Here is a 27,619-nt window from a genome sequence, read left to right on the forward strand (position 1 = left end):
GATCAACAGGTAGGGGAAAACAATGCCATTTCATTCAATAGAATTCATACAAGGAATGGTGATCTGGTCTTGAACGTTGGCGTGTAATATAAAATCCGAGCATGGCCTCAGTAGCATTTGAAGTAAATTTTGTGCATACTTTGCACAGCGTTTTCCCAGCTTGGCAAATCACGTATGCTAATGAAGTATAAAGACTATAGATGCTTGGTTGAATCATTCTGAATTTAAAGTAGAGCAAAAGTTGCTCCATTATGTTTATGTATATCTGTGTTTCTGTTCAAATAAGAGTGTCGTTACCATTCACCTGTGTTTGTCTGCATCTGCCATGCTCCGTTTGTGTGATGGCTGCAGGTTAGGAAGTCATTACAGAGGTTACTGAGTTCCCTTAAAATAAAAAAAAAAAAATTTTTGGAATTACAGTTTATAATAGGAAAACCTAAAATACTATAAAAATATGCTTGATAGCAACTGTCCAATTTTACCTCCCTGAGCAAAAATGCAAACAGCATTTTAGGTCGTTCTTCCATTGATTTACTGAAGGACAAATAATGTCAGACAGTTTTTAAACAAAAACAAAATTTCAATTTTGTTTACCTCTTCAGCAGTCGGGTTGGATGTCAGCTACCATTTAGCTGGGCCAATAATATTGATATTTGATGTCAGTTCTTATTCATTACTGCACCCAAATAATGCAAAAGTCAGATCTTTCAGATGTTTCTATGGATGGCCAAATACAGCCAGGGATGTCTGACTGCATCTAAGAGACACAAACAAGAAAAGAATAGAATACAAAATCAAAAACCTATCTGTTCTTATTGTTATTTATGTATTCAAAGTGTTCACCTCTTTGCATAAACTCAAAGCCAGTTACTTACAAAGGTTACCTAGTAATATCAAACGTGGTCAATTATACATGCAAAAGGGCTAATAGGTTCTTCCTCTGGTTTATTTCTGTCTCCATGCATAAGAAATATAATTACAGAACTGAATTACATTTTAAATACAGATTTTAGTATCATTAGTTAACCATTTTCAGGCCACTGAATGTTGTTAGAAGTAAAAAAATACATCTAATCCTTCTCTGTGTCATGGCACAGAACAAAATCTGCATCAAAATACTCTCTTACTTCACTTGCTGGCAAAAAGCTCTTTCTGACAATAGTGAAAGTTTCAGAAAACTGTGCTAGAATCGACTTCCACATCATTCTCTGAAATATTCATATTATTCCCTATTTTTGGAAGTAATCTTCCTGGAGTGCTCTCTTCCCTTGGCCAGACATACTGTTTCGTCACTTCCCGGCATCTCGGACGCTGCCGTTGTTCACAGACCCCTGCAGTTAGCTCCTGTGTGCCTGGGTTACACATCACAGTAGACCGGATATGTTCTGAAACCCCTCGAGAAGAATCAGGTAGATCCATCTTTATTTTGATCCGTTTAAACATTCTTGTTACCCTACTCTGATATCAGATTCTTAATATAGAAAGCTGGATAAACAAGTAAGAATATCTAGCAGATATCCTAGAAGTAAAAAAATTACTCCAGCTCTTTCTGTGAGAAGCTCCAATATGCCTGGACTTACCTGGCCATGTGCAGAAGACCGAGGAGACTCATGATGCATCGGTTTGTCTGGGGGTGGCTCTCCCAGGGTGCTGTATTCCTGTGTCCGTGGGAGAAGAGGCAGTCTCTTAGCAAAGGCGCTTTGATGGGACTGAAAAAAGTCAGAGCCTGACTTCCAAATGTCACACCTTTTTTGTGTCATTCAGTTTCCCATCACCATTTCTAGTTTCTTACCAGAGATCATTTGAGAAGAAGAACTTAGTAATAGGTGTTGTACAACTCAATAAGTCAATGCCAGAGAAAAGTCCTTTTTTCTTTCACACATAGCAGATGATGGTGACTGAGAAACCTTCAGTGTCAGCGAATGCACCGACTGCAGCTAGAGTTTACCTCTGCACTTCTAAATCAGGCAAAATACTGTTCTTTTGCTGTCTTAGTTCAGAAGAAATTTGGCTTCCTGGATTATTTCTGGATCAATTTCCCAGTTACAGTTTCTGCTGGGGAAAAAAAAAAATCTGGTAGTCTTGTTTAATTAAAGCCCAAGTTGCCTTTGGAAACTTGAAATTAACCAGCCTTTCTGTTCTCTTCAGTGTAATTTATTTGTTTGAGATGTTAAACTCAGTCTTGTCAGCATTACTATCTCTGAAAATAAGCACAGGTCAAGAAAATTCACCTTCTTTTGTTTTAAGGATTCGACACTTTGTATTATGAGAGGTGAGGTTAGCTCATTTGCCACAGGACCTCTCTCCTCTAGCCTCAGGTCTTGTATCTTTCTTTTATTTGCCACAGGGTTGTTTTTTTGTTTTTGTTTTTTTTTTCTTCTTTAACTCAGGAATCCCTTCTGGTGCTCTTTGTTGTCACTATGCAGATACTCTCAGTAAATCCTGAAGTATCTTGTTACATTCACCTAAACAAACTGAGAGAAGTTTAGATATGAGAAGACCTTTTGTTCTTCTTCCTGATGGTAGGTTCTAGGAAAAAAGTTTCAAACCCATCAAGAAATGGAAAGCAAAGAATCTCACTGTAACACGCCTAGAGTTCTTTTCTTTTTTTGCTTTGCCATGGATAAAAAAAAAAAAAGTCATTTTTAGAATCATAGAATGGTTAGGGTTGGAAGGGACCTTTAAAGCCCATCCAGCCCAAGCCCCCTGCAAGGAGCAGGGACATCTCCAACCAGATCAGGTTGCTCAGAGCCTCATCCAACCTGGCCTGGAATGTTTCCAAGGATGGGGCATCCACCACCTCTCTGGGCAACCTGGGACAGTGTGCCACCACCCTCATTGTAAAAAATTTTTTCCTAAAATGTAATCTAAATCTGCCTCCCTCTATTTTGAAACCATTACCCCTTGTCCTTGTCACAACAGGCCCTGCTGAAGTGTCTCTCCCAATAGTGGTATTTGTAGAGACATCACTTTGAACCTTGAAGCTTTGAATCAGATTTTGCTCTCATTTAAATATTTGCATATGATGAAGCTTTCTCTCAGGTCCGATAAGTTTTGGGTAATGCGTAGACATTTGGATTTTAGACAACTCTGAGAAGCCCAAAAAGAGAAAATGTGGCATAATTTTTAACTAGCTTTGACAGTTTGCTTTTGAGTAACTTTAAAACACCTGTATGTTTTAGGTCAGATTGGCCCTTGGAAGGATCCTCAGCAGCCACTTTTATATTTTCAGACTTTGTAGATACAAACATAAACATATTGTTATGTGCATTTGCTTATGAGTATGACTGAAAGAAAAAGGTATTATCTCATTTAATGTGATTTTGTTTGCTTAATTCTGTGCTCTGCAGTGAATGTGACCCTCTGTGTATACAACACACGAAGCAAGCACTGTTTAGCATGCAAAACTGCTAGCACTGTGGAAAACTTTGCCCTTCTTTCTTAGAGGAGAAGAACTAATTTGTGTATCCTAAGGAATAAGGACATTTTAAAACTGCATCTCCTGGCCCAGCATGTCAGACTTTCCTGTGGCAGATGTACGCTGTGGGTCCAGGCCTCAGTATAATTAATTTTTTATTCTAACAGCTGTTTTTTAAACTTGTTGTTTTGCGAAACAAAGAGAATCAGAATATGAAGATCCATCTAGATTCTTTTAAATTCAGTTTCCCACCTGCAATATAGTCAAACCTGTCTCTCTGTATGATACTTCACAGGAAATTATGTTTTAAAATACATGAGAAAGCGCATTACCATCCCTACCCTCTGTCCTGTAACTCTCTCATGTGACAGTCATTGTCTCGATAAATGGTGAGACTTTTATCTGCATTGCCCTTGCTATCACTGACTTGAATGGGAATCGTTGCAGATGCTCTGCGCCGAATTGTGTGGCCAGGGCTCCAGACATGGCTGCTCACGCTGGACCTGCTCACGCTGGACCTGCTCACTTCCGGCTCGCCCAGCACTCCCAGTTTGCTGTGGTCAGGTGTGGATGGGGGCTTACGTTATATTAGCCAGGTTACCTGTTAAAATCGATGCTCTCAGTATGGTTTTACGTTGGTTACAAGCAGACAGGTACAGCTCTTCCAACAAAAGCTGTGTTTGTGCAACGCTGACTCTTCAAAAGGGCTTAAACTGAATTTGGGTTAGAGACGTGGATTTAGTTTGGGCCAGTGATTTATGTTTGGCAAGAGGACTCTTGAACTGTATTCCACTTACTAAATCATGGCCAAGGGCAAGCAGGGTGCTTGAAACAGTGTTGTATATGTGGCTTTGTACAATACAAAGTTGGATTTTAAATTAATTTGTGCTATAGTGAAAGTAGGACCAAATTTGGAAAGGCCTCTCTGTTATGAAAATGCAATTAATCTGTAATTGAATAAATATCACTGTTAGAAGGTACTTGAATATCAGATTGATTTAATCTGAAAATAATTGAGAATGCACGGCTGAAGTGTGTAAGGGATATGAATGCAGATGTTTCTGGTTTGATATTTAGCTGGATTTTTATGAGGCAGTTCTCAAAATAATGGGATGAGATTTGTTGAACTGGTCATTCTTTTGCCTGAAATACTTTGAAACTGGGAGAAACGTTTATACATTTACCAGAGTTCAGAATTGGGCAAGATGCTGTGAATACATTTTATGTATTGTTGATATTTCTTCTTTGTGCATTTAATTTCCCTTAAAAAATGCCCGAAGACAAGATAGAGCCAAATATTAAGTTGATCTTTTTCATTTTACGTGTTCCTTTGATTCTGTTTAAAAAAAAGCACGTGTAGTTTTCTGACACTTCTTTTCTGTCAGTCACTTAGATGTTCTTTATTTTAAAATGGACGATTTCACCTTTCAGCAACATCTCTATTGCCACTAATACTAATTTATGAATTTGTGAAAGTAGGTATTACGTCTATATTTTAACATTATTGCAGTGGATACTACCTAGTTTTTAAAAGTGTGCTTATTTAGACTGGAAGGAACTGAATGACAGTCAAATCCCTGAAGACGAAGATGGTGTACCCTAGGAATTCGTTATCCTTGTTGCTCTCAGAGCGTCTGATCAGGTGATGATGGCACCCAACTTCACTTTATTGGTGGTGTCTCTCGAAGTAGGGACAAAAGCCAGTAGTGGCAATTGTCATTGACCTCCTCCTCTCACCGCACAGCTCCCAGAATTCAAAGGCACTACTTTGATGGTTAGAAAGGGAAAACAAAATTGATTATTTTAAACCTCTCTGCGAAAGATACTGCTCTCTTTGCAGTCCTGTTTCAAGTGCAATGTCAACCATGGCTAGCAGTAACTCTGCAGGGAGTGCAGTGATCTTGGGCTTCATATGTAAATTTATGCAAAGGGCTCCTGCAAGCCTGGCGTGTGTTGTTCTCCTCAAACACCACGAGGCACTTTGCGCTACTTGATGTGGCAAAGGGAAGAGAGATTCCCTCTGTTTCACACAGCAAGAGGAAAGCCTGCAGAGTGCGTGTAAACAAACAAGAGACCCATGATCCATCATTATTTTTGAAAGTCTATAGAACTGGAAATTCTGCAGCAGCAAACTTCTGCCCTTTCCATTGATTACTTGGTAAGTCTCCATGTGCTCTGAAAGGGTAAAATTAATAACCTAGAAATAATATCATTTTAGGATACTCTCTATCTTGATCAAAATCATCACTGAGAAAATGAGGATAAGAAATAAAAAAATTCTATCTTGATATCTTTAAATTTCTGATCATGCGATGGTCGATGTAATCTGTTGATTTATCAGCACAGACATCCTGTACTTGTTTTCTCCCCTTCCTATCTATTTGTTTCTCCTCCACTTTCTAATAGCAATGGACTTTTAGTCACTGGTCACATTAAAGAGGCATCTGTGTGCCTCTGCCCTTCTGTAATAAATTTCTCTTCTTCTCGAACCCTCTCCTGAGGACTGTCTGGTTGTTCCCTTTGCTCTCTTTGGCTGTTTGCATTAACAGCACTCGCCCCTTGGTGAGCGCTTCTCCGTGTGCGTCCGTCTCCTTCGCGTTTCCCACCAGGATGTGCCCGTCTCCAGCTGCACTCCTCTGAGTACCTGCAGACAGTCCTCATGTTACAGCAGAAGCTGGTCAGGTCCCAGCATGTACCAGCAGTAATTGCAAAGGATTTAATCTTGGACCATCATTTAGAGCGGCGAATTTGAAGAGCTCTCCGTTTTTACGGCACTTCTGATGAGCTAACCTTCTTTCCCCTTCGTTACAGTAAGTGATCAGTATGTCTGTGTTCTGGACTGTGGCATCACGTGAAAGAGGAAAGTGTCAACGCAGAATTCCCGTATTATGTTCATAAAGTGTGTTTTGGCTTGCTACATTCATTATGAACGTCAGCTACTGCGGCGCCTGAAGGAATAAGAGCAGGCAGAAGAACTGGAGCTGGGATGGGAATGATATGCCTGCTTCCCACAGGCATAAAACATCAGTTGTCCTGAGGCTACTGGGGTGGGTAGGTGCTGCTGTTGCTCTGTAAGATTAAGAGAGAGCTTGGAACGGATGCTTGTATTTTTGAATCCGTAATGGTTTTAATAATATCTGTCGTATTGCCTGTTTGTGCTCCCAGTGTGCGTAGAGCTAGATTAGAGGAGGAAGATGCTTTTGCCCCAGAGCGTGCGCAGTCAGCACGCTCTCAAAACCTGCATGTTGAACCACAATATCAAGGGATTACAACAGATTCCTAATCACAATAGGTGCGGCAAAAGTAGCCAAATTCTTACAGCAAGTTGCACCAGCTCTGCACAGAGCAAAATTAGGAGTTGTTCGTTGACAACTGCTAATGAAGTTAGAGGTTCTTCTGTAGGAACCAAGAACGAAGCTCTGAGAGATGATTCTTTCTGTATCAATATCTTGGGTTCACCTCACCTCCAGAAAAGCTGGTGTCTCACCAGTTCCTGTCTGTCCAAAGCTGTAAAAAATGTTGCAAGGAATGAGGAGCAGACCCCAGTTGCTCTGGGTGTTTATAAATGGTCCTTTGTCAAAACTATAAAAAGAAAAAGCTGGTAAGAAAGTAGATGAGGAAACACTGGCGCTACCTGTAAATAACCCTTAATCACCCCTTTTCCCTGAGTCTTGATGAAAATAATTATTCAAAATTCATTACACTTTAAAAGTGGTAATCAGTGTAGCTCTATATTTTTGCTGGGCTAAGAAATTCTGTATCTTTCTAAGAAGATGCTATTTTTGTTTGAAACTGGGATGATTTAAGCCTGATATTTCAAAAATGGGTGGTGATTGATTAGTCATCAGTCTAATAATGGACTACATCTGCATTTTTTCCTCCATCTTTATCATATTTTACATAATTAATTTGGCTTAATTAGACATTAAAATCTTTTTCCTGGTAATGACTACAGCAGATTCACCGGCCCCTGCTTGCATTCTCTTGAGATCCCTCTGCCCTTGCCCGCTGCTGCCCAGAAAGCCCGATTCCACCCTGCAGGATGGGGTGGCCCAGGGATCGGACTGCCTGCCACACACGTGTGCTCACTGTGACTTTTTCTGAGTGTAGTTAGATTTTGCATTATAAGAAGGCCTGAGGTAATAACTCTCATCAGGTTTTTGATGTGCTTCATGCTGTAAATGTGGGAGGTAATGATTCCTTCTCTTAAAAATATTCACTCTAAAGCATATAAAATGGTGGTAGACTTAAGTGACTTGGGATGTGTCCCACAGGGAGCAGCTTAGAAATGCAGATTATTGAAGTCTGGCTCAGTTTGAGGTAGCTGAAGCTATTCCTCATGTGGCCACTTAGTCTCCTGGCACTTAATGGCAAGGAGTTTCCGCCACACTTTCTGTACAAAGAGGAAACTCTTTTTTTTTTACTTAGTTCAGAGACCAGTAACAGGACTGGTGGTACCTTTAAAAAAATATCTGTAAAGGGTCAGGAAACAACTACTGACCTGCCTTCAGAATTAAACTTTGAGGAGGACACTCCTGGGAGGAGTTTATCGCAGTCTAAATTAGATAAAGCCACTTGTTGCAGTTCATGTGTTATTGATCTTTCAGCAATAAATCCAGAAGTGTGTTCATAAGCAAGAGACGTAGTTATTCAGATTTTTATCCTTATCGCTGGTGTGAAACAGCAATTTTTGGGAAATAGTTGCCTGAAGTGTACCTGGTGATTAGTCCCATTGGTAATCATTATTAATATTCACAAGGAAAAAAATAAAAAAAAAAAAAGGAAAATAAGGAAATGGGTTTTTAAAACTTCCTGAAAATGATATGAATCTATTAATACCTGATGTTATAATTATTTGTGTTACAGTGGTTTGCAAGTGCAAATTGAGATTGGGATTACGATGTATATGGAGCAGAGCACACCCATTTGAATGGGAGATCTTCTGTCACCTAAAGATGTTCATTAAGTCGACAGGGAGGGTAAGGAGTAGAGGGTGGAACTGTAAAGGCAATTAAAGGACTTGCAGAATCCTTTAAGTGGAGCCTGGAACAGAACCAGTCTTTGAATCCAGACTAATTGAATCCTTGTATAAATTCTTTAATTACTTCAGCATGCGCACACAAGAAAGTACCAACTTGATTATATAGAATAGGAAGCAAGGCTTTCCAGTTTTATGAATCATTCTATATGCCCTTTGATTAGAGGAAGTAATAGAACTGAGCTGTGGCTGCTGCAGCATAAAATGTAGTGTAAATGAAAATCAGTACAACAGGAATCTGCTTTTGTGCGCTTCTCCTTGGATCTCTTTGTCTCCTCCTTTTACATGTAGGAAAATCGGCCGAGCCCTGGTGGTCCAGCTTGCTGTTCAGTAAGATATGTCATCAAAAAGACATCACGAAAAAGACTTTAGTGTGGCGAGAAACAAAAAGAAGAAAACTAAGAGCAAGACAGAGGGCTCTTCCATGAATAACTAAAATAGTAACTGTAAAAGGAATGAAAAACCAAAAGCTTATAGGAGGTTTCAAAGTGATTCCACTTTAAAGCTTCTGAAGATGGCCTGTGGCCAGATGCAGATGAGTTCATTTAGCATATGACTTATTCCCTGCTTTTGCTTTGAACGGCATGTAGCTTTAAATTATCCTTAAGCCTGATTACATTCCTGGTTTATTTCTTCCTATTGAAAAGTTGTTATGCTGCATCTCCAGCTCACTTGATCTAGAAAAGGTGTGTAATAGAGATGACATGAAGCGAAGAAGTGGTGCAATGTAATAGTTGGCTCGTTAACAAAATCCTTTTGGTATGTTTTTATATAGCTGCTGCATAAGTATCAGTAATAATTAAAGCATTTAATAAGAAGTCTGTGCACAGAGTATGTGAGGCTTGTGTAAACAAGCTAGAGAAGGTGGTCCTGCTGTTTACACAGCACCCAGCACGGTGGGGCGTGCTCCCAGACCAGGTTCTCCAGCACTGCTTCTGTTCAAAGAGTATCTGCGGGGCAGAGAGGCTCTTCCTTTCCGATGTGGCCACAGATAGAGAGCTTAAGGAACAGGTTAGAGTGGCTCAATGTATCTGGTACCTAGAGATGATTTGATAGCGTAAATTCATGTGAGAGGGGAGGTTTGTTTACCCTTGTATTTCTTAGAAATGGGAGAAAATAAATACGGCAGAGAACAGGATGGCAAGATTGAAAGAAGATGGGCTATGGATCTTCTCTTTGGTGTGCCAGCTACGGTAGCAAGATTAATTCGTAGAAGGAAGAACCTGTAATAGAGTAGATCAAATTGTTCTCCTTGTACTTGTGCGACTAGTAACGATCCTTTAATCAAGGCCAGTGGGAAGGTCAAAGTCAGCTCTACAGTTGGAGTCGCTTTCCGACAGGGGCTGTCTGTGATTAATGTTTGCATAAACTCTGTTTCAGTGAAGTATTCATGGTGCTGTTATGATCTATTAGCTGGACTGCTGTTGTTGTGTTGAAAATCCACGGACACAACTGTTGATGACGTAAGGAGGAGTCACAGAGCACCCACTGGAGTGCCTGCTGTAACTACTACTAAAGACTGCGGTCTTAATTGATGACTCACCAAAGCTGTGATTAAGGAGCGTTTATTGAATTGAAGTGTATTGGACACATTCAAAACGACTTTGAAGACGGACATATTCTAAATCAAAGCAAACCAAAACCACCCCCCCAGTGCCCCAAGCTATTATTTACTAAAATGCCTCTATAGATAGAAAAAAAAAAAATCAGCAGTAAAATGCAAGAGTATGTCAAAGTCATTATTAGAGGTTCTGAAATAACAGGTGTAAGGGTTACTAGTGGTTTCCTAAGTGGACTGTTGATAGTGGTGGACATAATTGTTGCAGAAGAAAGTGAAAAGAGAGAGGATGGTGAGGTGCAGAGAGCTGGGCCAGGAGCCCAGTGCTTACACTGAGGAACGGAGGGATCTTTCTGCGTGCAGACATTCAGCTCCTCTTCCCTTCACTGATGTGATAGCTAACGACCTAAGGGAAGGAGACATCCCAACTAATTGTGTGTGTTCCATGCTCCCACTTCATAATGACTGTTGTGTGCCAGCTTCAGTGAAACCTCTGCTCAGCCGAGATACGCATCGTTAACCTCTCTGAGCATCTAGTTACAGGGATCTCAGATCGGGCTTCCAAAATTGGTGATCAGTTTTGCAACAGTTGCTTTATAAACATCAGTGATGGGTACATTCATAGTTAATCCAGACTGGAAAGGGTGGGGAGGAGAGAAGGAAGAGCTTCAGCTGTTTAGCCCGGAAAATAGTGTCCAAGCGGGGACATGAAGGATAATGTAAGTGAGATGCATCAGGGACAGGGAAACAGGCAGGAATATAACTGCAAAAAAAACCCCTTGCATTTAACCTAAAGGATATAGGTTGCACGTGAACAAGTACTTTTAAATTCTCATTTTATTTATAAATGCAAGAACAGGCAGGTTCTAGATCAGCAGTGGGGATGGATGGGGGAACTGCTGCTGATCTGGAATTCAGTTACTTCTTTCACGGCAAGTGTGTGAAAGCATTGCTTGTAAGAGTAAGGGGCTGGATTTGGTTACTCTTCCAGTCTCATATCCATGATTAAGCTTTTTTTTTTTCTTCCATTAAAAATTTGCTTTATTGAGATCCAGTTCAAGCCATACAACAATTTGGATTTTTTTTTTTTTATTTTTTTTATTTGCTTCCCCAGCAGCTTGCTTGACCTCCTCATTTCTATAGGCTGAGCTTCATGAAAGGAGCCTGATGAAATGAAAGAGAATTTGGTGGTTACAGCTTGCAAAATAGTTAAAAAAATAGCTTTTCTATAGTGCTCAGCACCACTATGTTGGGGTGCAATGTAGTTAACGGTTACTGAGCTCTTTTGCCTACCAGCGGGTGCTGAGAGCTTATGTGTTGCCGGCTGAATTCTCTGAGCAATGATGGCTTTGTTTCTCGGTGTTACTCTGTATTAGGCCCTGTAACAAGCCAGAATGGAGTTTTGACGTTTTAGATCTCCTCCAAATGAACCCAAAGATTGCATTATACTCATAGCATGATAGTGTTTCGCAGGCCATTACTTTCTACTTGAGAAGGCAATGGATATTTTCAGCTCTTAATTCCTCTATTTGCTAGATAACTCCACACATTTTCTTGCAGGTATTATTTACCTGAAAGATGTAAAAATTAACTGAATATAAAAAGTCATGGATGCAGCATCTGCCTCTCGATTTACCTGATTCGCAGTTCCATACCATTGTGATTCTCCTTCAAAACAATATCCTTTAATCTAATCTTATATTCTTGCATAAATTGGAAAAGGCATTGACTTTGATAACTCTGAATGCACACCAGCTGTGCTGGTTTGGGGATTTTGAATCTTTATTTAGGAGGTTAAAATGAAAAGTAAGTGTTTTTACATTGATGGCTAGGGGTTTCTTTCTGTTATGGTGGCAGGAATTAGCTAAACAAAGTTTGGGCATCCTTTACCCTGCCTTCTTCATTTTTTCTGTTTGTTCGTATGCTGCATATTCAAAATACTTCTGGCACTTTTTTTTTTAATTAATATTGAAGAGAGCCATGAGGGCCATGGTCCTACTAACTTTCCTTGCATAGAGAGTCCCTGGATGCTTCTGACTCACTGAAATGTGTGAGATTGTCCTTGTATTGTTGCTGTTCAAGTCAACATAGTTGATAGGACGCTGTGATAACCTCACATATAATAACTTACATTTATTTAAATATATACAGTTACTATGTCTGGCATCAGTGGGTATCCAGCCCGGTGTTGTATGTTCTCTCTCCTTTGCAGAAGTACACAAGCGATGCCTTTATTTTGTTTCTGCAATTGACAGGGTGATACGATTGCTTCCTGTAACTCCTCCAGCATGATGAAGCTCTGGGACACTCGAAAGTTGGTGCCTATTTTATCCATCGATGCAGGCCCGCATCCTGCCAACCAGGTCAACTTTGATTGCTCTGGTAGGATACTAAACCAACTTTTTCTACCTAAGATGTGGTTTATCTTGAAATCTCTCTAATGTCTCCCTGGTTTTGAAGCCAGATAGCATGTGTGAAACAACATAAATGTGTTAATTTAAAAGGAGAGATGCTTGGTTGTGCAGTGATCAATACACTTGTTTTCTGTGGACTAGACTGGCAAACTAGTTATATAAAATGAAAAATGTGCAATAACAAAAAGTCCAATAACAAAAAGTGCAACTCCATCTGGCTAGGATGGAGTTAATTTTCCCCTGAGCTGGAGCTGGTGGCACCTGTGGCTGGGGACACAGCTGGGGCAGGTTACTGCTCAGCCACCAGCTGGGACAGGTTACCCAAACTGGCCCAGGGGACACCAGCTCAGGGTGCCAGTGAGGAGGAAAGTTTCTGCTGCTCTGGAGGAAGCCAGGCATCAGGATCCACAGTGAGCTAAATTACATGCTTATGTATTTTATATTATTGTGCGTTTTTGTTTGTTTGTTTTCCATCTCTGTTTTCTTTTCATCTGTTGTTCTCTTAAACTGGTTTTGGTTTGGTTTTTTTTTTTTTCTTAGCCCATGAGTTTTGCCTTCTTTTCTCTACCAGTTCTCCTCCTTATCCCACTGTGGGGGATGATCAGCTGTGTGGTATTTTGGCTGCTGAGTAGGGCTAAACCAACACATTACAAAAATATTACATAAAATATAGAATTGATCACTGAGGGTAAAAACATGGTGAGATTATCTATGTTCTAGTAATGTTTATTCTCCATTACTGTTTGTTCTTCTATTTGCTAATGCTGTAGTTGCATTTCATAACCAATCTTACTAAGTCCTCTTCTAATTGCCTCAGAACTTCATTGTGTTGACAGCACCGCTTACTGTGCCCAAAGAATTGAAGTACCCATTTATTTTTTCATCATCAACCATGTATTACCATGTCAGCAATATTGTGAGTGAGCATGCATTTTCATTTGAAGGAGGCTGTTGTAAAACTTTTTTTTGTTTGTTTTAAAACCTATATTAATCTTCAAGTCCAGAGCATGGACAAGCATTCATGTTGCAGCACAGTATCAGATCCTAGCTTAGGAAATCATTCTTACTCAAAGGTAGTGCAATATGATATGATATAATACAATAATATATAAGGTAGCATGTAGCTATATTGAAAATGTATACATTTGCATTATATGTTTTGTGCTTCAGAAGAAGGTGAGAGATAATTAAGGAATCATGAAACAAAAAGAATAGTATGATATTCTGTCATAATGACCCACATACTGTGGAACACATAATATCAATATATTGAGTCACTTGGCAGAAAACTTTGCCATCAAATTTTTTATTATTTGTATATTGATTTCACAGATCTCTGCTCTACCATTAAATACGGTATTTTCATTTCCAAGAGAAAAAAAATACAGTGACATTGTCCATTTTTTACTACTTCCCAAAGACACATTTATCCACTGTTCTATTTATGTGTATAATTTGGAATAAGAGCTCATTTTTTGTTCAGGAGGATTTGAAGAAGTTTTGCATTTTTGTTTCTGGAGTATAATGGTGGGTCATTTGCAAAGGAATCACATCCCTGAAAAATGCTGTAGCAATATTTCTAGCCAGATGGGAACTTTCCAGTAGAAGGGTTGTCAGCTTCAGGTAATCTAAATGGGCAAATTTTTCCATCATTTGGATAAAATCCCAAATTTTCTCTGCAGGAGTAACCACACAAGAGAGATACCAAATTGGGATGGATTATTGCAATAAGGCATAGTGCAACAGGGAGCAATTGCACCTAGCTAAAGACAGGAAAATATATACCTGGAAGAGACTTCTGCAATTCCTGATTGTTTGAAGTGAGAGTGCCTGCGTCATACTGGGCACGACCCACATGCAGAGTGAAGAAGTAGTGCCTGCTCTGAATAGGTACCTTGCAGAAATCCAAGCATACTCATGCCTCTTTGTTATGTTATGTATTTAATTCACTTGACGAGTGGCTGGAAGAAATGCAGGATTCCAGGAGGAACGATGCAATGTTGTCCAGCAAAAACCCAGCCTTACTTGGGTGCAGCTGGGTTGGTTACTGTTAGCAATGCTGTGTGGAATCCGGTCTGAGGGGAATATCTCTGGCACTCTGGGCTTGTGGACGTTTAACTCACGCTGACACCTTGTTGTCATAGCTTTTTTTACTAATACCAGAGTTGCCAAGCTAGCTAAACCAGAATTAGCCTGAGTGATCCTAAAATGGCTCTTGTTTGCCTGAACAGTAATTAATGGATTGGGTCAATCTGAACTCTTCAGTCAGTCATCTGAGTGGAGTTAACTAAAAATAATAACCATGTTGAAATAAGTCAAAGAGCCAGAATGCTCCAGAAATAAATGGTAAGGGAAGAATATAGCCTATGTTGCACTAAGAGTCTGTTGGGCATGGGACCTCTGTCTGTGGAGAAGCTTGGGTGGATTTTTCTGATCTCGCCAAAGCTTGGCTTAATTTCCAACTCTGTCCCTCAGTTTCTTCTGGTGATGTTATACCACCTAGTGTAAAACACTTGACTGCGTTAATAGTCATAGACACTGGAAACAAATTGTGCAGCATCTTAGAGGTGGATTTAATTACTAGATTAGAGAGCCATGGTTGAGCAGTTGTTTTCTTCTGCCCGGTAATTATTTGAATTGTAGCTAATAATGATAGAAGGGGTTTATGAAAAGTTTGGGAGTATCAGCAAAAGAGATGGAAGTCAGAGATAGTAAGGCCCTAACTAATGGAAGGTTTTTGTTTGGTTTTTCTTTGTATTGTTTTCAAGTAATTACCATTGCAAATGCAGTGTAGATAAACACATCTTACCTTTTGTTTTAAAGCAGTAGTCTGTTTTGTCCGTGTGGCGTGCACTGGATGGGAGTTCCTTAACAAAGAGCTGGTACCAAGAATGTGTTTGTAGGTTACTGGGATTCTCCTGATGGCGTGACTGGGGATGGTCCTTGCGAACTCTAGTGATCCAAATGCCATTCATGGCATAAATGCTTGACCATAAAGCCATTTTCTGCTTTACCAGAGCCACACTCAGATCTTAAATAAGTTAATGAACAAGTTGTGTATAAATCTTTCTGCTTTAGTGACACTCTGCCTTAGCTTTTCTTTAGCACAGCTTAGAGGTGGACTTGTCAATATGGCATAGTTGTGAATGAGGAGAAATGAAGTACATGATTAATTACCATTGCACTTTATGTGGATTTTCTTCTGTCCCCATGTCTTTCTGAAACTAGCTCGTGGTTTTGCGGTGAGAGGTGGTGATGGAGCTGGCTGGGACTCAGCCCCCTGGGGGCGGTGATCTTCAATATTCTGCTTAATATCAGAAATACAAAGGAATGTGTCCTTTGAATTCTGTGTGCTGTGAATGGTCTGAGAGAGGGGACCAGCTGCAGCTACTGTGCAAGCTGGACCACAGTGTAACTGATTTTTTTTTAAACTAAATTCACTTCTTTTTTTTCATGTGCAAGTTAACCAGCATCTCCATGTGCTTATATTCCTGTGTAGTGTTCATGACGCCCTTAAACACCCTCTTGTCATCGCCTTTCATGTTTCCAGTTGCTGGTTAGAAAATGTACTTAATGCTTTGCCTGTGTAAGAGTTAGAGAAGCTGTAGAAGATTCTAGTTTATATGTTACGCCATATTTATTCTCATGACTTATTAAAACAAACCCCACTACAACAGCAACAGTCCAAAATCAATAGCAGTTACAATAAGGCCAAGGGAAAGCAAACAATATTTGGAAAAATATACTACTATATTTTGAGATCTGGAGATACAGTGAGGTGCTATCATTTAACCTGCTTCCATCCAAGCTGGGCTTGCTTTTTTTATTTCTCTCCCTCTTGCTTACAGTTAAAGTCTTGCTTGATGGGAGAGAAATCCTTTAGTGCAGAATTTACCTCAGTAATCTTTTTAGCAGCATCTGATTTTGCCCATACAGTGCAGTTATGTGCTGACATTAATGTGTGTTTTTCTCTGTGACCCCCATTTCTGACTAAAAAGCTTTTTTCATTACAACACTTTGTTGCTCTGCGTTCTTTAATCTCCAAGGCAGATTACTTCATAAATCAATTGATTCCTTAGGGTGCTTTTCCCCTTGGGGCTCAGTGCCTGGGTCCCTGCCTCAGTTCTGACTTTGTGTGTGTTGTCACAGGTAATGCAGTCTCGACTTGGGAAATTTTTGCTTAATTTAAGTTATTGCCAATTAATGCTAACTTCTGATCAAGCAAGCACTTAAGTAAATACTTTTCTTCCCTTACCCAGTTTGGCCTAAGCCAAACACTTCTCCTCCCCTTTCCTAGTGTCTGCCTGCCTTGTTTTTGCTATGGGCTGTGCTCCCATCATCTCAGTTCCTTTGGTGTGGCAATGGGTGATGTGGGAGGTTGGGATTGTGTGTGTTATGGCCTGTTTGCCACTTTTCATGCTCCTTATTGCTATCCTCCCCTGCTCTAGGCTGTCACTGCTTCACTGTAGGTCACCCGTAAGCCACAGGTGTCCCTGCCCTGACATATCCATGCATGGGATGGCGCAGTCCATATCCATGGACTGATGGGGCACTCATGTAAATTAATTGGGGGCTTATGTGTAAAATTAATTGAGTGTCAGTGTATAAACTGCTGGGGCACACATGCTTGAACTGATGGGGCATGCATGCATAAGATAATTGGGTGCTCATGCGTGAACTAGTTGGGTGCTTGTGAGTGCATTAATGGGGTGCTCATGCATGAATGTAGTAAACTGCAGATTAGTTCTGTTTGTTAATCAGTTTGAACTTGCTACAGGGCTATAGCTCCACCTAACAGGGTGGCAAGGTGATCAAGCCATGTATTCAGAACACATCTTTCCAATTCCTTTGAAACATTTGCTCTTTACTTAGAAAACAGACTAGTTCTTCCTTACTTTGCTGCCTGCTTCGCTTCTGATTCAGGCTTTTCTCAAGTCTGTTTGTAAAGCATAACGTACAGTCTTGTACATCACTCATTCCTCTCCTTTCTCCCATCATAACTTGTTTAATGTCTGTCCCGTTAAAATCCCATTCTATGAGTTCAGCACTGTAAGATCTGTGTGTTTCCACTGCATCCTCACACACCTTTTCTCTATATGAACTAAGGATTGACATGTTCTGGTTCTTTTAAATATAATTGATCCACATTCTTACAAGTTTTGCTTGATGAGCACAAATGCAGCCGCCCACATCTTAGTTCTCTGTTCTTTATTTGGTGATCAGCATTTTTAAAGTGGTCTTCACTTTCTTGGCTTCGCCTCGTCTCCAAGTGCTGTGTCAGTGCTCTGTGACTGAGCGCTGTTCCCGAGTGTGCCTCCTCTGCCAGGCCAGCGCAGGGGACAGGGGACACTTCTGCAGAAACTGGGCCAAGTAGCAATCAGACATGAAAAACTCTTCTTCCTTCCTTCCTTCCAAAATGGGATAGGGCTAAACGCCAAAGTTGGGCCTTTTACTTTACACTGGCAAGTTGCAAGCAGTGGTGAATCTCCATTTCTCCTTTGTCTTGTCCATCTCTCTTTCTCTTTTTGTCCTTACTCCAAACTTGAGTATCTCTTTATAAAACTTTTCGTAACAAAGGACCCATCAATCAGCAATCAGACAAGGATTAGAGGGAGAATGAAAGACACTTAAAGTCTGTGATATGTGTTTGGTTCACATCTGAAAGTGCATCCCTGCTTTAAACTGGTCTATGGGAAATAAACTTTCTGGTCCACCATTTCTTGACCAAGCTGCTCTTGTACAAGGAAAAGATTTTCAAAAGTTACACCTCAGATGAAGGGACTGGTGGTGGGCTGGTTCACCTCACCCACAGTAGTAGAAGCAGTTTGTGCTTTGTCCTTCAAGCTGAAATCCCTGCTTTGGCAGGGCTTTGCAAGAAGCAGATGCTGTGACCCCAACCGTGTGCTCTTAGCCAATGCACCAGTATTGATGTTTTGTCCCTAGGTAGCCCGCCCAGCCTGCGTGTTTGAACTGATGAATCCATTAGTGGACTCCCTGGAGAGTTTCCCGTGTGGTCTGAGTCAGTTTACGCAACCCATGACCTGGTTTTTAGTCCAGATCATGCTGCTGAGTCTTGGAAGTCAGATGGGCAACGCGTCCATGTCGGCCTTCTTTCTCTGAGGAGTGCTTACAGCATCTGTTGGCCATCCTTAATTATTCCTATGGTCAGCCCAGGAGTAAAAGGATGTGCTGGAAGACTACATTCTTCAGCGGTAATTCCTTGCCTTGTAATTCTTGCTTCTCCCCTCGGTGCTGCTGTATTTCATTTCTCTCGTTCTCAGCGTTTGTTTTCCTGACCATAAAATTCTCTAATTTGGAGGCAGTGGGTAGATTGGAACTTAGACAAATATGAACTGATTGACAGCTGATTTCGTCTCCTTGTTTCATGGGGGTGTGAAAACATCACTCTACTTATTTCTGACTGTTGCAGTTTTTCAAAAGGGAAAAAGTTGGCAATGAATTTTTCCCCTTTGTTGTTCGAGAGAAGAGTTGTGCCACGCACTATTTCTGTTGTGTCACGACCATTTTTCAATATGAGCAAACTCCACAATATTTAAATATGCTAGCAAGAAAAGAAAAGGGATTCTGAAAATATATGACTTGATTTTCAGTACACACATAATTTAAAATGCATGAAATATTTGTCTTTTGGAAAGGAAAGGGAGGCGGCTTGGAAAGCCCTGATTGTACATTTTTTTGCCCTAGCTGCAGGATGGTATTTTGTCTGGAGCTATGTTTTGTTTGCTGAGCTAATGAGGGTGGGAACTGTGTACTACTGCAGGCAATTGCTTTGAGCGCTGAGCACTTTGAAGAGATTAGCCCCATTGATATTCCCTTCATCTTTGTTAGAGAGAAATGCTTCCTTCCCTGGAGTGCCAGAAGATGGACAGCTATTTAATAGAGCCAGCCTTTTTCAAGTAGATCCTGTAGTACTAAATATTCCCATCTCACTTGCCTGCATATATCCAGCATAAAAACATTGTTCTGGAAGCCGAGGTTGTGCCTCATTAGAGCAATATATTGACCTTTTAGGGGTTTTTTTGGAGGACCCCGGGTTGAATGGATTATTATCTGACTGGTTAAATGTTATTCTGCAAGGAGAAGCAAGAGTTTCAGCTGTTCAGGCAGCCAGCCAAAACATGGTGCTGAGCAAATTGTTTGTTCCAAAAGCAAATGAAGGGTATGTCCACATGATTTTTGCCATCCTTGTATTAAACTAACAGAAGCTGAAAATTGGAGCTTTATGCATCCCAAGTGGGACATAACTGATCAAAATTTTGATTCTCCGACAGCTATCCACAAACCGAATTAAAATTGTTTGCAATAGGTTGTTTTTTTCTAATCCCATTTAAAGTAGGCACAAGTCTTAAAATAATAATGTATTCAACATCTCATCTCTAGCACTTCTTGCTTGTGTAACTTTACAAGGTCCATGCAGTCTGTTTTGTATTTGTTCTTTATATTAATTCCAGCCATCAGAGTGCTGCAATTAGCAAATTCCCACTTTGAATGTATTTACAGTGATTGAACGAGAACTCCGTTCTTTCGCTCAAACTGCGCAGCTCCATCTCAAGCCTGGCTTAGATACAAGAGCTTCATCTCCTGATTAACTTATTCCTGCAGACAGTGAGTAAGGACCTCTGAAGGGCATCACAGCCTTTCTTCCATGAAAGCTCCTCTTAAATATCGACAGCTGTCCAGGTCTTGTGTTTTGAGTAAAGCATCTGTATTGTATGTAAAGAAATGAATCAATACAGCATTCATCATTCATATCCTGTAATAAAAAAAAAAAGGGATTTTTGAAATAAGGTGTTCTGTTGAGCTAATATGTGTGTGTACTTCCCATGTGTTAAACACGCAAGATAGAGCGGCCCGTGGCGTTCTCTGCCAAGGAGTGCACAGGTCAGGGAGTCTGTAAGGAGACAGCTGTTTGCATCTTCGTCACTGTTGAAATTAAATATATTATCATCACTAACCAAGAGTCACTAGTTAGCTGGTGGCTTTGTGGACCGATCCAGAATTCTGCTGGGAGCATAGAACGTGTGCTTATGAAAGGAAGAAACTGGGCAGTTTTGTTTAAGGGAAGCAAATACTTGGTGGGAAGAAGGCAGAGTCCGTGGGGATTGGATGATTTGGAGAAAAAAAATAATTCTTTTGACAACCTGAGTAGCTCAAGTGTTTTGTTTCAAACTTAAGGATAATTTAGGTAATTTTGTCTATTAACTCACTATTTTCCCTTTCAAGAAGCAAAGTTTGTATTTTGAATAAAAACTTTGAAATGAAATATGAGACGCTTTTCTGTAAGAAGAAATCTTTAAAGCAATCTGTAAAAATGGTATTTAGCTTTACACTTTTTGCAGGGTAGAAACTATGGCAGTCTCTGTTGGGTTTGAATAAAACTCTTTCAGTAACTCAAAACCTACGCTTTTATCAAACTTGCCATTTTTCCAGTATTCATTTTAAAAAGTAACTGAACTCAAAAAGAAGATTATTCACCTCTGGATAACTCTATTGTGATTATTAAGAAAGTTTTGATTCCTTGAACAGCTCTTCCACGTGGTAAATGAAGTCTATTCACAAGGCAGTGCTTTTCAGAGCTTGAAAAGTGGCATTTCTTTTCAAGGAAGAGATCCTCTTTAAATTAAAAGTATGCTGTCCTTGGCCTTTTTATTTTTATTTTATTGACAAATTGTCACAGGAGCTAAAATATGTAATCATCAATAGCAAGTGATCCATGGGGCTATGCAAAATAAATTGATTAACAATATAATCTCCATACAAATGTCCTAGGAGTGCTTGTTATTTTTTCATGAATCAATCTGGGAGCCTTACTTGCATTTCATGGGCCAGGTGGAAAAAGGTGAGCGAGACAAAGTTCAGTGCATCTCTGCAGTTATTCCATTGCTGCCAGCAGTCCGAACTGGCTGAACTGGTGATCTAATGTACACAGAAAGGCATGGTGTTTGCTGAAAAGGAAAAAACGCTAGAGATTTGCTCCTACCACAGTATCTGCCAGCCTCTTTTTGTCAAGCCTGCATGCCAACAAAACAAACTCATTGACTTGAAATAATTTGAGGCCTGAAATAAAATCCCCTTTGTCATGAAAGCATGATTTTCATGTCTTTGTTTTTAATGCTGTTCCACTCCTAAGAAAATAAAGATTTAGATGCCTTTGAGGCATTTAGCTTACGCTTACGCAGAACTATTCCTCAGAGAGAATTGGGTGCAATTTTAGGATTAGATAACTGGCCTAGGAGAGAGAGTACAAAACTTGCATATCCACTTTTTCCAGATGGATACTCACTAGGAAGCCTTCAAACTGCTCATAAATATTGCCTGTCCTTTTGTAAAGGCTCACACCAGCAAGCACACAGTCACTTCCTGGGCAGAAAGACATTTTTTGTACTGAGACTTTGGGGCAACAAAATAGAGTATTTGAATTCTCTTTCTGTGGCAACATACTATACACAATGGTGAAAGGGAAAATAAGGAAGAAAATAAATTCTATAAACAGCCTCCAAAATCTGACTTGAATATTTGAACTGTTTGTTTGTTTTCTTCTGGAATGAACTTTCTTTATTTCATTGCCTGTCTTTCAACTTGTGAAAATATCTTTTATGCAGAGCTGTTATTTGAGTATCGCATGCTCTTGGGGAGTAGGGTGAAATCTACTTACCTGAAGTCTTTCCTCTCTAAATTCAATTGAGTGAAAAAAGGAAATATCTTGATTTTTTTATTTTTTTTATTTCCCTTCAAGAATAAAGCAAAAGAGGGAGTGGTGGTGATGACAGAGAGTTCTTTAGTGTTGGATTCATGTCAAACATCATTCCCCTTCTCGCGTTTTATATTATAAAGTAGTATGTGTGGAATACCTCAGTGATCCTGCTTGGAAACACAGAAGAGCAAAACTGGAGTGTTTCTGGGTCACAGCAAGGGTCTGTTTTGCTAGTATCCCATGTCTGGCAGTGGGCAGGAGGTGATGCTCAGGGGAAATAGTTAAAACCAGAGTGAGTAAACACCGAGGATTCTCTGCTGCTCTTCTCCAGTGCTCTGTGGATTAGGAGCTCCCAGAGCTGGGGACCTTATGTACTTTGTCTGGTGTTCATGGACCTCTCCACTGTTAAACTTGTCTGATCTTTTGGTTTGGAACTTCTTTGTATTGCAGCTTCCAACAGATCCTGTAGCAATAATAAAGTACTTCCCTGCCTTTGCTTTAAATCTTGTAATGATAGATTCTGGTTCTTACACTGTGGGAATTATTGAATAATTGTTCCTTGTTCAACCTCTTCATGCTGACACATCTTCCCCTACTCTCTTTGCAGAGCTGAAGAGTCGGTGTCTATTTAATCTCCCAGATACATAAGCCATTCCTCATCTTTCTTCATTTGTGGCCCTTCTGCAAATCTTATTTTGGGTACTTTATTTTAGAAATAGAGGAGAGGGAGGAGGCCTATATGATCTGTTTAAGATGTGCTTAAATCATGGTTTTAAATAGAGGCTTAATGAGGTTTCCTGGTTTTGTTCTGTAGCTTTTTTTCCCCCTGTCAATAAATCTTGATGTTATATCAAGCTGATATTTTCAAAGAAGTATCCGTGGCGGCTGTGAGATCTATCTCCTGGCTGACAAAGATAGTTTACAGTCTGGTTTTGAATTTGTATAATTGAGGTTATTTTTGTTCCTTTGAATCATTTTCTGTTTTTCAGAATTCAGTTTAGTCTGCCACTTTACTACTTATTCTGTTAGCATCTTGAGATTCTTCAATGAGCCTATGAAATGTACTGTCGTCTTGAAAAGCATGAATAATTTTATACTATCAGTGAATTTCACCTCAGTATTCACCTTCCCACCCTTTCAAAAATATTTATTAATGTGCTGACTAGCACAGGTCCCAGAATAGATGTCACGTTCGTCTGGCAGTCTGCTCCTATATTTTCCTGACTATGTCCTATTGGAAAGCTTTTCGTTTTGCTTTTCCCCCTCCCAACTTGATTGTCAAAAACTTTCGGGAGTTCAAGTCTCTTACGCCAGTCAAGTTGCCCTTACTCCTGTGCTTCTCAGCACCATCAAGAACTAGAGCAGATTTCTGATCTGTCATTTCCTGCAATCAAAGGTATGGTAACTCTTCATTATGGTATTACATTCCTCCGTGCATCAACTAAATCCATTTCTTATTATACAGTTGAGTTTATTAGACCTGTAAAGAAATCAGATGTACCAGCTGACAATTTCTCAAGCTCTTTTCAGAAGTTGCTGTAATTTTGCCACCTTCTAGTCCTCTACTGTTTGGAACAGGTTAAGCCAAAGGTCTTGTACTTCAGTCGTGATTTCAGTTAATTTTGTATTGAAGGTTTTATAAAACTCCTGTTTGAATACTCTTCAATTCTGGGAAATATTTAATCACTTTGTTGTAAGATTTTGGACTTCTGTTCCCTGTTAATAAACCAAAACAGCCTGTCCAGGGTATGTCTCAGGAGTTACAAAAGCAGTTGGCTCTGTGTAGTTCTGCTGGTTGGAGATGGTTGAAATAGTGCATAGGTGGCTCTGAAATCTATGGTAGAGGAGAGGGATTTAGGCTATTGCTACATGGGGCACCTAGCTTTCTTTGCATGGCCTCGTCCTTAAAGGAATGGAGTACTGTTCCCACTAAAGGAAAGCGTCAGCGATCCCTTCAGCCGAAGACACAGATCTACAGAATATAGGGTGTGTTGGTTTCTCAGCTGGGTACGCACCTGAAGTTGCATGGTGACGTTTAAAGCTGGATGTTAAGATCAGGAGTTGAATTGTTAACACTGGCCTTGGAGTGTAAGATTCACTGAATTGAGAATTTCATGGTGCTTTCCATAAAAAAGCCGAACTTAAAACATAGTCTGTTAAATTCATTGCTGTCCTTGTCTTGCTCGCCAGAAATGTAGTAGTACTTGATAACAGCCTTTTGTTCAGGATTGTCCCTTTTTGTGTTCCAGAGCCAGTCACAGCTGTCTGCTTACAACTCCAATATACAATTACGTGTGTTTGGCTAAACAAGTCTTTCCTTACATCAGTGGAATTAGCCCTCTCCATTTCATGTCCGGTATTTGGGGTTTTTTAAATTTTTATTGTGTATTCCTTGTCCTTCAATTTCATACATGAGCCAGTTGGCCTGAATGACATTGGGAATGTCTCTGAGAGTATAATGGCCATTTATAGCAGGGACTGTAATTAATGATTAATATTTTAGCTGTGCTTGCAAGCTAAGTTTAGGCACTGGCAAAATAAAGAGTTGCCTAGAGTCATTGGCTGACCGATCAGCAAAACAATGGGCTTCATTTAAGCAGATGAGCCCTGTGAGTCACGCCACAGGGAGGGCAGATCTGTGCCAGCGCTGGCCTTGCTCAGCGCTGTGCCCGCGGGGGCTTCTCCACCTTCTTCCCTGAGCAGCTCCACATGCCAGGACTGGGTGAACTCCCTGGCTTTAGAAACACACGGCCTTCCCGTTACAGCTTCTACATCTGATGTGAAGCATTTGAATCTGGGACTGCTGAGCCTTATGATACAGGTATTGTGATTGATGTCATGTTCTTGTAATTTTTAATTATGAATTAACACATTTATTATAGATTTTTCGTAACATATTTGCGTAAATTATTAGACAACTCTGAAGCATGGTAGGACATTGCAGGAATGGTAACACAAAGTCAAGGAAAACAAGGTTATTGAGTACAATGAGTGCTTCTTCCCTGGCATCAGAGCAAAGCATAGGGAGAAGGAACATGAAAGGAAATCAATAAGGAGAACCAACTCCACAGAAATTGTTAAATACCTCACTCAGAACCTCCCAGCAAAAGAAAAAATGATGCTCTCCTGAAATATCACCCAGAGTCTTAGCTGGTGGATAGATCTGAAGTTTGGAGAGAAGACTGACATTGTTTCAGAAATGCTGAGCATCCTCATAGCATTGCGTACCTTGTGCAGCAGGTTCTCTGTGGCAAGCTAGGACTGGGTGAACCAAGGTAGAGGACATCTTGTGTCTCAGTGTTGGCCCTTTGAAGGGAAGCAAAGTCTGAGCCTCAGACCTCTCCAAGAGGATTTCTTCTTGACATCTGTCATAACTGATCCAGCGTGCTCTGTATAGTCTAACCTAGCTAGCTTCTGTCTAGCAGGCGCTGTACAGTCTGTCCACGAGATTTTCTGAGGCATTGTAGGGGATCCAACTAAGAAGCTACCATTGGAATGCTGCAGCAGGCTACTCTTTTATTAGTAGTTCATTAGGTCGGACATCTCGGCTCTGCAATGTTTTTCAAACACAGTTTCACTGGGAGTCCTAGTTTAAATTTCCTCTGTGGGTGCATGCTGCTGGCCTGAGGGCTCTTGGGGCTACCTGCTTCCAACTCTTACACTAACCAGGGACTCTGTTACGTATTTTGTAATAATTCCTTTTCATTCATTGCTCATTTATTTTCTGTTACTACTTTACTGCTCTGAAAGCTCTTCTGTAGTTACATTTGATGTTCCCTTCTGTGATTTGTCCTAATGTTCTCTGGGATTGTAAATTTTAGTAGTACTGAGGTGTGAATATCTAAATAATTCAGTGGAATGGATCCAAAATGACAGAAACCGGGTTGCTCAATAGATGACGGCACGATCACACCTACTAAGTGACGTTCACCTTGTCTACAAGTATCTGCAGGTTACATTCCTTCAGCTCTGTGTGGTTTTGCTCTTAACGTACGTATTCACAATCTGTTTGGGCTTTTCGGAATGAGGTACCAAGGGCTGGACAAGGATGTTTTATTACCAGAAATTGCCCCATAAGATGTGTGAAACTTTTTTTTTTTTTTTTTTTTGTGTAAAGATGTGACGGAGAGACCGTTAGGATCCTGCCATTGTGAAATGGTAGAGACAGTGCTCCCAGCCAAATTAGTGGCTCTGTCAGCTGTGGTATAAGCGCTGATGGTCATGTGTTTCAAGCGTACTGGACTTCCCTCTAGTGTCATCTGAATGGTGCTTTTCTTACAATTCGTGGAGGAGAGGTGAGAACTGTACCCTAGTACAGCCTGACCATCATCATGGAAACACAACGCTTGGTTTTCTGGTACAGGATGTAGGAGCAGTGTAGCCCAGTGAAAATGGATTCAAGTGTTTCCGTTCTTCGGTTGTACTAGACCAACAGAAGTCAAGCCACCTTTATACGCTCAGTGATTTAAAAGCGGCAAACACACCTCAGTCTATCCACCAGCACATTCATAATCAGTTCTGGTATTTCGAAGCAAAACAGATACTTCCAAAGGAGCTGTTGTGAACAGATGGACTAACATTCATAAAATAGACAGTTCCCTTTGTAAGTGGTTTGTTTGAATAAAATGTATTGTTTCCATTGAGATTTAAACTGCAATTTGCTTAAATTATTTTTATATTTGGCCATTACATTGTGAGCATATGAAATGGGCAAAATGTTAAGAACAATTAAGCAGAGTGGTCCTGAATACCCTGGTGAGCCTGAAAAATCATATATAGAAGAAAGCAACTATCTGTGGAGCTGCCAATTCTACTTATATAAGCCCATCTGTTTACATCTACGCCTGTTCCCTGAAGAAAAATACATCTTAGGTAAAGAATTCCCACCAGATCCCTCAGCCATTTTATCATTCAAGAAGGTTCTTCCTGGTTGTTCTCTCTCTTTTCTTTGTAAGAAGCTATAGAATTGATGTTTTCAGTGTTGTCTCTTGGAACATTTACAAGACAAATACTGGACTTAGCATATAAAGTTAAAGGAGTTTGTTCTCTTCTGATTCTGCAACGAGTACAAGTGGTTGCAAACCACGTACACATACCTTTGACTCACAGTGGTTTGTAGTCTTTTTTTATTTATCTCTCCCCTCCCACTTCTTTGTTCTCACCTAGAATCCCTCAGACCATCTCTTGTTAAACCTAAGATGCAGGTTATTTTATATCTAATTGATCATGTGGAAAGGTTGTTTGCTGTTTGCATTGTATCTGGTCGCTAACAGATTATAAAACTTATTTTTAAAAAAGAAAAAGGTATTCACGAGCTCCAAACTTCATGTTTCCCTGTATCCCCCAGTCCTAGGAGTTCTGCAAATGCAGGGCTAATGTTTTACTGCTGAGAAGCAGCAGATGTCTGTTCCTTGGCGTATGTTCCATCCTCAGATCTACTTCAACAGCAGAATTACCTGAATAACAGCAGATATCA

General features: G+C 40.2%; 1 protein-coding gene across 1 annotated transcript in view; it reads left to right on the top strand.

Moving 5' to 3' along the window:
* The window catches only part of SPAG16 (sperm associated antigen 16), a 393,690-nt gene that overhangs the window by 277,922 nt on the left and 88,149 nt on the right, over positions 1-27,619 (top strand). Inside the window, 1 exon segment of the mRNA XM_086751201.1 lies at positions 12,270-12,396. Coding sequence (XP_086607327.1) covers positions 12,270-12,396 — 127 coding nt within the window.

This window comes from Chlamydotis macqueenii, chromosome 6 (genome assembly GCF_036417535.1).
Source record: "Chlamydotis macqueenii isolate bChlMac1 chromosome 6, bChlMac1.mat, whole genome shotgun sequence".
Lineage (NCBI taxonomy): Eukaryota > Metazoa > Chordata > Aves > Otidiformes > Otididae > Chlamydotis > Chlamydotis macqueenii.